Source organism: Emydura macquarii, unplaced genomic scaffold (genome assembly GCF_026122565.2).
Source record: "Emydura macquarii macquarii isolate MOO-44397 ecotype Brisbane River unplaced genomic scaffold, CSIRO-AGI_Emac_v2 contig_1876, whole genome shotgun sequence".
Taxonomy (NCBI): domain Eukaryota; kingdom Metazoa; phylum Chordata; order Testudines; family Chelidae; genus Emydura; species Emydura macquarii.
In genome coordinates, this window is record NW_027132013.1 from 15,744,763 (window position 1) to 15,759,649 (window position 14,887).

General features: G+C 39.4%; 1 protein-coding gene across 2 annotated transcripts in view; it reads left to right on the forward strand.

Annotated features, from left to right (window-relative positions):
* Window positions 1-14,887, forward strand: part of PALS1 (protein associated with LIN7 1, MAGUK p55 family member) — a 121,599-nt gene that overhangs the window by 57,183 nt on the left and 49,529 nt on the right. The window contains exon 2 of one of the 2 annotated variants that reach the window (XM_067557760.1): window positions 5,276-5,794. In XM_067557760.1, the coding sequence (XP_067413861.1) occupies window positions 5,428-5,794 (367 nt within the window). In that variant the 5' untranslated portion in view covers window positions 5,276-5,427. Of the gene's footprint in view, window positions 1-5,275; window positions 5,795-12,540; window positions 12,579-14,887 lie in introns of those variants that run through there. The other variant, XM_067557761.1, reaches the window with a different exon arrangement.

Below are 14,887 nucleotides of genomic sequence, written 5' to 3' on the forward strand. Positions count from 1 at the left end.
AGCAGGAGTGTTGCAAGCAAGATACAAGAAGTAATCCTTCCACTGTATTCCAGGTTGATTAGGCCTCAACTGGAGAATTGTATCCAGTTCTGGGCGCCACATTTCAGGAGAGATGTGGACAAATTGGAGAAAGTCCAGAGAAGAGCAACAAAAATGGTTAAAGGGCTAGAAAACATGAGGTATGAGGGAAGATTGAAAAAATTGGGTGTTTAGTCTAGAGAAGAGAAGACTGAGGGTGGACATAAGTTTTCAAGTACCTAGAAGGCTGTTACAAGCCGTGAGAGAAAAATTGTTCTCTTTAACCTGTGAGGACAGGACAGGACAAGAAGCAATGGGCTTAAATTGCAGTGGGGTAGTTTAGAATGGATATTAGGAAAAACTTCCTAACTGTCAAGGTAGTTAAACACGAATAATTGAGGTTGTATAATCTCCATCATTGGAGATTTTTAAGACAGATAACATCTGTCAGGGATGGTCTAGATAATGCTTGGTCCTGCCATAAGTGCAGAGGACTAGATTAAATGACCTCACAAGGTCTCTTCCAGTCCTATGATTCTGTGAAAATTGCAGTGTGATATCAAAGTTTTTTTTAATTACTATATTTAATGACAGAAAAGAATGAATCACTAATATCGTAAATGTGATGCATTGTTAATTCTTTAGGAATTCAAAATTTGAATTAGTTAATTCAAATAGGAAGCTGACACCTGGACAATCTGATACAGAATGGGTCTTGATGTGGGAGAATGTCTTCTATTTGAATGTATGGGCCATAAAGGAATTTCAGACTTACATTATAGTCTTAAAATTGATTCTAACTACAAATAGAACTTATTTTCAATTTTTTAAGGTATTCTGACTTTTCAGTGTCCTACTTTTCATTATCAGGTGGGCCTTCTACTAGGGAAATATGAGGAAAAAGTTATTGAATGTTTAGTTATGGAGATGCTGAAACGGTTACTCATAAAACAGTTTTTAACTTTTATTACAGAATTAATTATATATATAACATTTATCTGTATAAACTATAATTGCTTCAAATTTCCCTAAAACATTCTTAAAAGAGAGTGAGAAATTTGGGTTCTGCATTGCGGTGGTTGTTTTCAAGTTGCCCTTTTAGGAAGAAAAGAACTTAAAAAAAAACAAAAACAAAAAAAAAAAACCTTTTCCTGACTTAATCAAAATGCAGAAGAGCAGCTGTTGGCAGTTGCAACATATAGGGTAGGCTGCCTTTTCGCATTGCTAAAGAATTGCAACTAGTTGAGCTCACCAGGATATCTGCAAGGGGCTTCTCAAATGGTACAATGATACCTATGAGGTTGTATTGTTCATATCCTGGTAAAACCATGTTGCGGGAACAGGCCCAGCAAACTCTACTTATACCCTCTGGGTTTCTGTAAATGCTTCCCTCAATGGGGGATCAATGTTTAAGATGCGGAATTGTGGCTTCATGGCTTCATCAGTCCAACAAAGCAAGTTTCAGCCCTGTAGTTGTGGTTGTCACCTTGTTTGACAACGTGGCTCATTCTGGAGTTGCAGTTATTGCCATCTCTGCCCTTAACTGCACAGATGCTCTGCCTCAGTCTGGAGAGGGTGGATGGAAACACAGGGAAACTTCTTCAGTGTGCCATCTTACCCTTTGCTCATACATTTTGTGGAATTCATGGGCTTCCACATGCCCATAAATCAATGAAAGGAAGCTCAGGTAGAGCTGTGGTCTTGATTCAACAAAGTGCCACAAATGATGGAATTGTGCTGGCACAGTGTCCTCAGACCTGCAGTGTGCCCAGAGTAAGCTCATGTTAGAATCATAGAAGATTAGAGTTGGAAGGGACCTCAGGAGGTCATCTAATCCAACCTTCTGCTCAAAGCAGGACTAACCTCAGCTAAATCATGTTATATGCACCTTCTTTTTTTCAACCACTTTGTCATACAAATATTTAATTGCTGTGCTTCATAAATGGTGGTGTATTGGCTTTGAGAAATAGATATCATTGTCTGCAATATGGAATTTTTTGAGACAGTCATTCTTCCTTACATAAATTAACTCCTTTTGTTCTATCAAACATCTCTTTATTTTTATTTTTTTAAAGGCACGTTACTCTGCATAGACATGAAAAGTTGAACATAATGTATTTTTATTGTTTCGACAACAGGAATTTATTTATCAAAAGTAATTTTAACATGCAGATTGCATTAGCAAAAGTAGATGCCATTGTCAAATTGGATTGAGAAGTTTACAAATAACTAGCTAAATGTTCAGAAAAATAAATCTTGTTGACATGACATTTAATTCAATCACACACACACAACTACATTAAAAGAACACTGAAGTTGCAAAGTCAAGCACTCAAAAGTTAAGAAATGCCAGAATTAAGGTTGTCTTAATTTGGCAACCTTGTGTGTATGCCTTGTGATCAAGTAATTAAAGCCTAACTTTTGGGTGCTTGACTTTGCATCTTTAATCTTTTAATGTAGGTTTGTGTGTGTAATTTTCTCAATTTTACAAAAGCAAACTGGAAAACCAGAAATTCCATCCATGTAGCATAATATTGAGACATCCGTATAGCTCGTCATCAGGGTTTGAACCTTTAGACCTACTGCATGTATCTGCTGCTTGAACTAATGGAGTTACTGATAACAGTAGAAAGTTGTCATCTTCTGTGGACCAGAACTGAAAGGGAATTATGCTTTTGTGAGTGGGTTTTATGTTCATTTCCTCACTGCAGAAGACAGGCGAAACTATAGAATCTTGAGTTCCGTTCCAGGCTTTGGAGGGGAGTGTTCTCTAGCATGCATAGGATCTTCTGCTCATTCTCTCCAATGTTGACCCTTCCCTTCTGCTCTGCGCCCTCCAAACTGTCCTATTTCTTCCTCACCTCTTCTGTTTCCTCATCCCATTCCTATTCTCACCTAGCCAGACCCAGTCTCCACTTCTCAGGCTTCTCATTCCAGTCTCTTTATGCAGCCACTCTGTGTTTCCTCCCATCCCCATTTTCTGTTCCCATTCTCCTTTCTCAGTCTTTCCACCCTCGCTGGCTGTCCCAGCCTCACCCTGTGTTCTAGATGGCTAGAGTAGGGAGACTGGGAAAGAAGAGTGGGAGCAGAAGCTGGGAGTGGGAGGGAAACACTGAGAATTAGTTGAGCAAGGAAACAGTGGAGATAGTGAGACTGGAACTGTCTCCTTGTCCAGCCATTCCCAATCTCACTCCCCCTTCCTTCATGTTCCATTCAGTGTCCTCCCTTTTCCCCCAGTAGTTTGGCTGTTGTCCACTGTGCAGTTTCAGTCAACCTGAAGCTTTTGCAAATTTATATCAAGATTGCCAAATAGTTTCAACCAAATTAAAAAAAAAATCAAAATGTTTTGGAAATGTCTTCTAAACCATCATTTCATTTTGACCCGACTTAACATTTTTCGTTTATATTTCAGGCATTTTAATGAAGGCAAAGGGGAGGACAAAATGATTCACAAAATGGCTGGAGATGCCTTTCTTCTATCTTTTAGACCAGCGGTTAGGGCAGTCACCTGGAATGTGGGAGACCCAGATTCAATTCCCCTTTGTCTGATGTGAAGAAATTTGAGCTTGAGTTTCCCATGTTGCAAGAGAGTGCCATATCTCCTGGGCTGTGATGGGATATTCTTTAATGGAGTTTTCTCTGTTTTGCCTGGTGAAGCCATTCCACTTTTTATAAATAATTAAATAGTCATTGGAGTAGGAATTTGATCTTGGGTCTGCTGCATCCTTGGTGAGTTCATTATTTGTCACTGGATCAGGGAAAGAGTAAAAATGACTCCGTAGCCTAGTGGCTAGGGCAATCACATAGTATATGAGAGACCCAAATTTAAGTCTCTGCACCATTTACTATTTACACAAAATGGAATGACTTCAACAGGCAAAATAGAGAGAGCCCCATAACAAAATATCCCATCACAGCTTAGGAGCTAGAGCACTCTTCTTCAATGAGAGACCCAAGTTCAGATCTCTTTTTCACATCAGTCAGAAGGGGGAATTGAATCTGGGTTTTCCACATCTCAGCTGAGTGCCCTAGCCACCCAGCTAAAAGTGTAAAGAGGGAATCACCACTATCTTCTCCTCTTCCAGGTGTTTTGTGAATTCTTTGCTTTTATTAAAATGTCCTCAACCAAAATGAAAAATTGAGTTGGGTCAAAATCAAAGTTTCATCCTGATCCAAATCTTTCTGACTTTTTTTGATTCACCAAAAATGTTTGGCTTTGGTTCAGCCCAAAATGAATTTTTTTTTCAGAATTGCTAGAGAACCAAAATATTTATTTATTCATCCAGCTCTAATCACTTTTGTTCCAGTTGCTAGGCACACTTCAACCTGCCTTCTCTTAATAGACACACTGAAGGAAAAATAATGAAATATAAGAAACAACAAAAGTCATACCAAAACACTACACTGAACAGACAATTCTCCCTGTGGGGAGATGGGAGAGAAAACAAACCACACATGACAGAAGTTAATAGGATCACTTTATACACTATTGGAAGGCATTTAGATATTACAATGATGAGCATGGTATAAGAACCTGTACAGTATAGATATAGAATTGTACATGAAGTGTGAAATGGGGTCCTAACAACTGATGGTTACATTTCTCAGGATACTTTTAATGAAAACACTTTTATCGTAATGGTGAAACACCAGTCCTAGTGAATTTCATTCTGTCTACTTCAATTCCCTGTTCCATTTCAGCTGGTTACAGTATCCTTTACTATGTGTTCAAAACTGTTGCATAGTTTATGCTGTTCCTTTTTAAACAGCAGCTGTCTTCTACTTCACCTTTAGTGATAGGTGAATAATGCTTGTAAGGAAAGGCCTCAGTCCTGGGAACATTTACACATGTGAATATCTTTACGTGTGTGCATAGTTTCATTAAACTCTGTGATCACATGCATGTATAAGTATTTGTAGGATTGGCAGCATAGTTTGAGAAATGTCCTGCAGTCCTTCAGAATAAAAGGAAAAATGTAAGAACTGTGAATGGGAATTTTCAGAAAACTGCCAGTTTGTAAACTTGTACATTAAGTGCAAAATCTCTATTGTTTGATCTGCAAATATTATAAACTTTAAATTTTTAACACAAGTCTTTTTTAAACATTAGTGTGTGAGGGTTACTAACCTGTTAATTGTGTGGGTGCTACGTAAACAATTTGGGAGTTGGGGAAAAGTGTGACATAAATGTAGAGAAAAATGTTTTTCTTGTTTAGTAACTCAATTAGTCATTAATTTTTTCAATTTTTTTCCCTAGATTTCTTTGCTGGATATTTCTTCAGCACTGGTATTTTGATGTAAGGGAAATATCCTTTGACGTTATAATGGATTTTAAGTGGGAGCATAAAGAAAACTGGCCTTGTAACAGAATTTGCATGTGAGAAGTGGTACAGCTTACTATAAATAACCATGACAACTTCTCATATGAATGGACATGTTACAGAAGATTCTGACACCGAAACAAAAAATGTGGATCTTGCATCTCCTGAGGAACCACAGAAGCATAGAGAGATGGCTGTTGATTGCCCTGGGGATTTGGGCTCCAGGATGATGCCAGTACGACGAAGTGCTCAGCTTGAGCGGATTCGCCAGCAACAAGAGGACATGAGGCGCAGGCGGGAAGAAGAAGGAAAGAAACAAGAATTGGACCTTACTGCTTCAATGAGGCTTAAGAAACTAGCACAGATCCCTCCCAAAACTGGAATAGACAACCCAATGTTTGACACAGAAGAAGGAGTCATTCTGGAGAGTCCTCATTATGTTGTGAAAGTATTAGGTAGGTAAAAAGCACAAACTAGTGGGGAAAATACTTGTTTATATGCAAATACTGTTTTAGACCAAAAAACATTAGTTGGTTAGGCTTATGGGAGAGTCGCAGCATTGAGGCACAGCTTTCATTGTATGTGGAAACAAGTGCTTGAATTCCAGCATGCAATTTTTGGTAAAAGTTGAAGATAGTACAGATCCAACAAAATTCTGTTAGTGATGGAAATTTGATCAATAATATAAATTACACATTTTAATTTTACTCTTTTTACATCATTTAAGGCCCTCTGGTGGGTTTGTCTGTGTCTGATTACCTTCAGACGTGTATTTGAGTTACAGCTTTTAATGGAATTGTAGTAAACAATTGCTGGCATATACATTCATGACTATTAATAAGATATATTCATTATCAATTTTTCTAAGACTGGGTAGTGTTCCAGTTACAGGGCCCGCTCTTCTTTCTCAGGGTGGAATCTTGTGATTCTTCCACTCTTCTGCTGGGAACCATGTACACTACCCCATTGATACCCTGCAGGCCTGAATGGGTTTTAGGCACCTGCGTTTCTTCCCTTCAGGAACCTGTGACCAGTGATAATGACCAGCAGCCTTCTTAAAATGGGCATTTTTATTTAGCAGTTGGATCAGCATTAAAGAAAAAGGGTTTTAAAGCAACAAACAGCCTATATGCATATTTCGTCTTATCTATTATTATGCTTCATTACAAGAAAAATTAGGCTAACCTTCTTAAATTACAGGAACAGAAGTGACCCAACTCACGTTCTCCTTGAAGGCCAAGAAGTCAAAACTAAGAGCATGCCCTGCTGTTCTTGATCTTTCCCTTTTCTTTCTGTGTGCCTCTTTCTCACACACGAACTGTGTTTAAGGAAGATCTCACTTTCCATGTAGGTGTCTGGAACCAAATATCATGTTGCTCAATAGTGTCTTTGTTTTCAGGGTCCAATGTGTTTCCTGGTGCCTCAGACAGGGTTTTTTCCAGTCAACCAGGGGCATCCAGCAGTGCCTATCCCTTTGGTAGATGCCCCATTGTTTGTCTTCTTGAAAGTTGTCTTCAAATTAGTGGATGAAAAAATTGACTTGTTTTAGATTGCTAAAATATTTTATTAGCTTTTAAACTACGGCCCATCTCATTTGTCTCTAGATGTTTGTACAAATCTTAAACAATACATGTTAACCAATGAGAACTAAAAATAAGCTTCATTTCAGAACTTAACTGTTAAACTTTTATGTAAATATTTCCTGCCTTCATTCCGTTGGGCAGAAAGATTTTGTTTGCATTAAAGGGTTTGTCCTCTACTTCTATTAGTTGTGTGTGTTTTTCCCAGCAGAAAGAGTCAGAGTTTGTGGCAGTATAGTTTTGGTAAAGATTAATCTTGTGCTTAAAGAAAAATGCTTGTGGGAGGAACATTACAGCCTCTTGTCCTCTTAAATTTTTTGTTTTGCCCTTTCCCTCTTTGTACGTATTTGTGAGCTGAGAAAAGAAAATAATTGTCCCCTGGCCAAACTTTTGCACTATTTCAGTGTTCACAAGCCTGGTAAACATTTCTGCTAAGAGCAGCTACAACTGAGCTATTTCCCACCCTCTCAATTCATCGTCATGATAAAGCCCAAAGGGATGTTGCCACCTTGTACATCAAGCGTCACCTGGATCTATCTCTGGCTAGATCCTCAAGTAGTCTGGCTGGATATCACTGGCAATTTTATAATGCCTTATGAACTATATAGTGGGGGATCCATAGGATACCAGTCTAAACCATTCACGTCTTCCAAACTCCAAATTACAGTCATCATTCTTCTGGTCAAGAGACTCCTTTCAGAAAGTTTATTCTGTACTTAATTAGATGCAGAGATTGCTACTGAGCAGTATAATGGCACAGAAGATCAATTGCTCATTCTGCGTCACCTCTACTGCTGGTAACTTCTTTGTTTTCTCTTTCCAGCAAGATAAAAAGTCCGTTTAACAGATTGAGATTTTATAAGACTTCAGGTATTATCTATAGGTTCAAATTTAAGTTTAGCTTGTTTAGTTGTGCCATTTGCAACACCCCTGCTGTGAATTTTGGATGTAGGTGGCAAAAAATGGTGAACTGAGATTTTTTGACCATCTTTCATCTTCACAAATATGAACATATAAGCTTTTCCCCATGATTTGGAAAAAGACTGACTTGGGGTGAAGGATGTCACTCATACCTCACTCTGTAGGCTCTCTCTCTTTGATCTTCAAGTTAATGTAAGACTGAGATAAGACTATGTAGCTTTAAACAAACTACATTTTAAATTACTACAACTTCTCTCTTTATAAAGTTTGCTTCTTGTCATTTGAATCCATTCTGGTTTCTTAGTGGAGTCTCCTTTTTGACAGTAGAATTTCCAGAGCACAGAGTAGGGAGACACTGTATAGTAAATAGTTGGGTATCACAAGCAAAAATTGCTGGTTAAGATGCAGAAAGGATTTAATGGTGATTCACTTGGTAGATTTTAGTCTGATGTAGCAATTTTCAGTTTCTGCTTGCAGAAAGAGAGATCAGTTTTAAGCTGTTGGATGTTTTTGTCAAAAATGAACATCCATTGGAAGGTATCCCTGATGTGATGTGCTAAGGATTTGGAAGTTTTTCTTGATTGCAATACAATGGCAATTTGAGTATCTGCCACTCAGTAACCATATTTAATGGGAAAAGACCTATAGGTGTTAGAATAGTGACAATCCCACACAGTATTCCACTGAGAATTTTGAGAGTCAACAAAGTTTAGAGATGAGCTACAAAAACTTGTTTTTTGGAAGTTCCTTGAGTTTTCCATGTAAATCCCACACTTCCACGATCTTTGGACAGTCCATTAATAATTATTATAGGTGGGGCTGGTAGTACTGGCTATTAAGGTTGCTAGACAGTTTCTGTATTAAGACCCTGTTTTCAGTTGTCTAACTTTGGCAAACTTTAGCCATTTGGGCTGAAATTTTTCATGTTGACTGTGTGCCTCAGGCTGACTTTTAAATTTCAACTATTTTTGAGAACAAAGTTGAATAAAAATAGGTTTTGCTTATGATGAAAATATGTTTGGCAACCTTTTCTTTGAAATGCTCTAGGATATCTGTACCTTGGAGAAGGGACTTGAAATTTGGCAGGAGGGGTTTCTGTTGTGTCAGGGCTATTTTTGCTGTTCCTGTGAAAATCTGTCCAAATTTGGCCAAGCTATAAGACTTTGAAAAAGCACAATTCATACATGCTTAGCAGAGACTTGCTAGAGCTTAACAGCTAAAATCTCTGATTCCATCATCGCTGAACATGCTCCATTCCGTCACAGCTCTTATGTGTGACCAGACTCTGCATGTGCAATCCCTACAGAGTGGCTAAGCATGTTCTAGATCAGGGCGGTAGAGGCCCAGAAGGACTTTCCCTGCAATGGCTGCTCCAGGCCTCAGTGAAGCTAGGCACTGGAACTGAGATCAGAGAGCCTGTCTGTCATGTGCTCTGAATGACTCCCTCTTCCCTTCCTTCCCCACTCCCCCGAGCTAGCACACAAATTTGGAGGAGGAAGACATCTGATTAGAATGCAGAGGGGACAAGAACAGGACCAGCGGGGAAGGAAAGGAGTAGACTGGGACTGGAGTTGGATGCAGGGTGCGTGGAGAAGAGATACAGTGACTGAGTTGGAAGGAGGAGACTGGGACTGGCTAGGAAGGAGACTGAGAGCTGGATGGTGGTGGAGGGCAGGCTGAAACTCGTAGAACAAGGAGACTAGGTCTGGGACCTTGGGGAAATAGGGGGACAAGTTGAGCAGGTAGGCTGGGAGCTGGTGAGAGAAATGGGAGGGGTCATGCTCAGATTGGATGAGGAGCCCAGTGAGGAGGAGGGAGGGAGAGAGATCAGATGAGGATCTAGGAGGAGGAATCTGGGGCAAGGAGAATGGGCAACAAGAAGTTGGAGTGGGATGGAGTGGATTAGGTACGTGGAGGGAGAGAGACTGGGAGTAAGGGGAATTTGTACTTGAACTGCTAGGATGGAGGAGGAGTAGACTAGGTCTGGCTGGGCTGGGGGACTGGGTTTAAGATGAGGAACCTGAGGAGGAGGTGAGATTGGGACTGGGTAGGCAAGGAAAGTAGGACTAGAACAAGGATCTGGGTTGGGAAAGAGACAGGACTGGGACCGGTTGGAAGAGATGGGGCAGAAGGGGTCAGGGTTGTAGGAAACAGGCAGAAGAGTCTGTGCCCACAAGAGCACACTTGATTCCAGTGCTTGGAATGGAGCCCAAGCTTTCTAGTCTCACCATTCCTTTGCTGTCAGTAAATGTTTGTGAAATCCTCTGGTATAGTATTGCGTCATTCCACTCTAGCGCTTGTCCACTAAAGTCTTGTTGCTCAACAACCAGTCTCTTGACCGGCGCTGGTCCCTGAGATCTCCATGACACAGTTTGAGAAGGCAGCAAGCCAGTCCCTGGTATCAAAAAGGTTGAGAAACACTACACTAGAGCACTAGGATATCATAGTGATAAGTGCCCTAGAAAAGCTCATTAGGAAATTAATAATTCTGTCTTTATAGCAGGGTTGGAATAGTGTTCAGTAAATAAAGGCCTAGGACCAGACATTGAACAGGATAAAACAAAATATTGATTAGTTAGTTGTTCATTAATTGAGCACAGTCCTGTGCACTGAAAGACAGAGGTCCTGTGGAAAAAAATGTGATCATATAATTAAAGACTATTATAATGCACACATCAAAGGGGCTGAATCAAGGTTGCATAGGCAACTGTTTCAGCCTGATTTTAAGGAATCACATCATGTTAGTAGTTGCATCTGTTTAATACCTAAATTAGGATGGTGTTGAGGTCAAATCTGAGATGCTGCTGCAAATTTAAGGAAAACTGCTTCAGATGAAATGGTGTGACTTTCAATTCTGTAATAGTCCATGAGGATTCATATTCAACCACTAAGACAGCTAGAATCTCCAAGTTGTAATATAATGGAAAAGACAAGAAAATAACAAAATGGCTCTACTGTGTCTCAATTAAATTTGGCCACGGAACCCTTTTGAACTCCATAAATAATTGCGGAACCCCCAAAACTCTTAACAGTCTTCAAATGTTGAAATAAGCAAAGGTCAGTATTTCTCAATTAAATTACACTTACACTGGATACCCTCCGCTGGAAAATCCAGGACATCTTCCCTTTTTCGGCGGCGCGGAGAACATCTGCTCTCGGCGGCGCAGAGAACCCTAACTGTTCCCGCGGAACCCCAATTGAGAAACACTGCTCTACAACAATAGTGTCCTTTCATAGAGTTTTAACTTGTGTGCATGTCCTTTTATCTCTACATTCTGGATTCTTCTGTCTAAGAACTGACACTTTTGCTAAACTTCAGAAGAAGACTGTGTCTCGTTCTGAAAGCTGTCACCCCTGTTTAGCTTAGTGGGTGAAAAAAAGCCTAATTTAAGAATACATTTTTTAAAAATCATCAAATATGATGGGGGAGAGCATGAGAGACTATTATGAGCAGTTCAGCTCTTTTGTTGAAAACTTACTGAATGCCTGCCTTTCAGAGGCCATCGTGTTAATTTTAATAATAAACAGCTTCTCAATCGCCATGAGGTTCATAGTCTAGGATTTAAAAAAAAATGAAGTGGGTATGTTGAACACTACAGTATTATTTCATGTCTGGTGATCTGCTAAGAATGCCACATTATGCTGCTCGGCACCGTCCTGACTCAACCCTTGTCCAAGAGTGGGTCTCTGTCACATAATTCTTAAAGATGTATTACCAAAATCCTTAAATCATCATTATGACTGATTTTAGTCAGGGTTAATATACAAGAAAATATTAAACTGTCCTAACTCAGTGACTAAAAACTAACAGGAACAGTGGATCAGTATTTTATAGGGTTTTTTTAAAACCTAATGAAACTAAACAAGTGCTGGGCATAAATAGCAAAGTTGGCCCAATTAATATAAACTCTCATTTTCCATTTTTAAAAAGAATTTGTTTTATACTCTAATCCCTTTTAAGTGTCAGGTGAAATACAGAGATTTAAGCAAGGGAATATATTTCGATTGTAATATCTGGTTAGAAAGCGCTATAGCTATTTCTTAACCCATATGTCCAGATATTGCAGAGCATTAGTGAGAACTTGAGGTTCCAAAAGAATATAAAATAAATTAATTCACTGACATGGACAGTTTGCATAGATTAGCAATACATACCTCAGTTAATATTGTGGCTCCTATCCACATTGCACTTCTGAAATCTGCAGTATGTAACCTGTATTTAAAATAACACATAACTTTTATTTCCTTTTCCTTCTTTTCTAATGTGCTAACGTGTCAAACTGCAACAGGAATCCTCCCCTGCAGTTGCGTATTTCTTTTCCCCTGCCAGGCTTTTGATTAATACACACATTACATAGTGCTCAGACATCTTCCCTGCCTTTCTTAAACCAGCAGAAAAGGCTGAACCTTTCTCATAAACAGGGAATAAAACAAGGAGTATTCTAGTGGAGAAATAGTCTTTGATACATAATGGACCTATAGTATCCAAAAGAAGCCTCATTTTCTCTGTGAGTAGAGATGGTTTAATTTTTTTTAAGTAGTATTTCTTAACTTTTTTGTCTTATGGAAAATATTTTTAATTGAAAAATGTTCAAAGGTGGGAGTGGATGTAATAGACTGATCTCTCATTGTAGAGAGATGCGGGAATGAGCTGAAGTTTATTAGGTATACGGTACACAGACTTAACCCTTAATCTAGGATTCAGCCATGGGAGTCTGGGAAAACATTAAAATTTCCGGTAAGCTCATTATGGATTTTTATGTATGATTGAAATACTTATTAATTGTGCAGTGTGAGATGTATAGGCATCTATCTTTTAAAAGTGCCTGTCCTGTGGGAATACCAAATTCCATTCCCATTCCTCCTTTATCTTCCCCATGCAGTCTCTACCCACCATTTTCTTGTTGTTCCATGTTATTTTTTTGTGTGTCACAGACAGTATAGAACTTTGGTTTTTCACACACATTCAGGATCAACGCAAAATAACTGCAGAAGGAGGAGTGTGTGACGGACACATAGGGTGCAAGACTTTGTAGGAGGGGATTAAGAAGAAAAAGGGGAGATGCAAACAGTCATATTTTTGGGAGGGGGGATGTAGAGCATGTAGGAAGTGAACAGAGGTGGGCACAGCTGTGGCCTGTGAAGAGGGAGAATTTTTGGATTTTTAAAGAGAAAAGGAACATTTAGAGAGAATAAACAGAAGTGGGAGGAAAAGTACATAATAGACAAGGAGAGTGATAGAACAAAGTAAACTTGAAAGAGCAAGATATACAGTGTTTAGTTTACATTAATTGTATTTGTCTGGCTGGTGTCCCACTGGTAGAATGTGCTGAATGTAATTAGACATGTAACAAGGCTAATGGGACAGGTATGTCTAAAAAACTGCATACTATAGTGCCTGAGTTTTTTCATTCTTCTGTGAGAGTCCAAATGCTTTAGTTCATCAGAACCAGTCACTTTGCCATTTTGGTCATCTACATCCCTCAGTTTACAGGGGGTTTGCTGTTTGACAGTGCTCTCTCTGTTGGTGAATACTCCTGCCCACTGGTCTGGATGAAAGAGTAAAGAACAAACTTCAGGTACCACTGTGGGAACTGGGGACTAGGAGCATCTTCTTATACATAGATGCAGCTATAGCTTTCTTGTGAGACATCGATGACCTTAGTATATCTTATTCCAATATGCATTGGCCTTGCGTATGAAATATCCAGTATTATAAATTCATGGTTATAAGCTCCATGGTATCCCTCGTGGGGATGAGACTGGATAGCTGGTGCTGTACTGCAGTGCAGCTGCTGCAGCATGCTCCTTCCCCCATTTCCCTGTTGGTAAAGGGGACACTAAGATCAGGAAAAGGGATAAAATAGTGACCACCTTACAATCAGGGAGTCTTTTGAGCTGTGCTTTCCAAAACAGTGCCCCTTTCTCCAAAGGTCTTCCTTTGCCTGATCCTAGGCACAGCTTCTCAAGGTCCAAAGGTCCAACAGAATTTCTCAGTTTCACAGGGAGACAGTTGCCTACATTTCAGACTCCCCCCAGTACATCTTCATCCTGGTTTACTGCCTCCATTCCATACCTGATGTCACTCAGCTCCTTCCTCAGTGGTCTGGATAAATAAAACAGACAATCACTCCAGCTCAACAAGACTTCAAAGGAGCTTAGAAAAGCCATAAATTTGATTCCAACCTTTGTGCAAGGCATTTCCCTGTTATGCCTTCCTGTAATGCTAGAATAACTCACCCATCCCAGCTCAGAAACTTCTCATTATCTTGCTTCTAGACCCAACTTTACCATAAAGCCCAATATACCCTCTGTCCACTCTGGTTCTGGGATGGATAAATACTCTAAGCCGCACACAGTGCCAAATGCCATTGCCTACAAGAGGGGCACACTCCAACCCAGAAGCATCATCAGAATTTATGATGAAAAGGGCCTTTAAAGCATTTAGAAAGCAGAAATAATCACCAGAATGCGGTGACTGAGCAACAGGACCGTCTTACGAGCAAAATAAAATACATATCCTTGCACACACCAAATACCCTACTTACCAGATTGGGATCTACACTTCAAAGACTTAACAGGAGCATCAAGAGTTGTGAAGTTAGAACACCCCGAGAGGATGAGGAAATGCATGAGGCAGAGGGTTCACCAATGGATAATAGTAAGAAATTCCTTGATCCTCAAGCTCGGAAGTCTTCTCTCACAGAGACCTTTATGGTCTTAATCTGCCTTCATGTGGCTCAAATGCTGATCAGATCACACTTAGTTTAACCTTGTGTTCAATATAGAATACTGAATTGTCTCCTTATTTATCCTCCTTCCAACTTCAGTCCTTAACTGCCTTCTTGAGAAAGTCACTCTGCTTGATTGTTTTCTTTTGTAATACAGTAGATTAACTCTTTATAGTCACTCAGAATGAAAACATTAACATTAATTTTAAATACTGTATATTGAAATACCACACACTTGCAAAAGTCCTAAAATTCTACTACATTTTTAAAAAGGAACCTTTTAAACTCTCCCCCAAAAGCAAATTTATAAATGTAA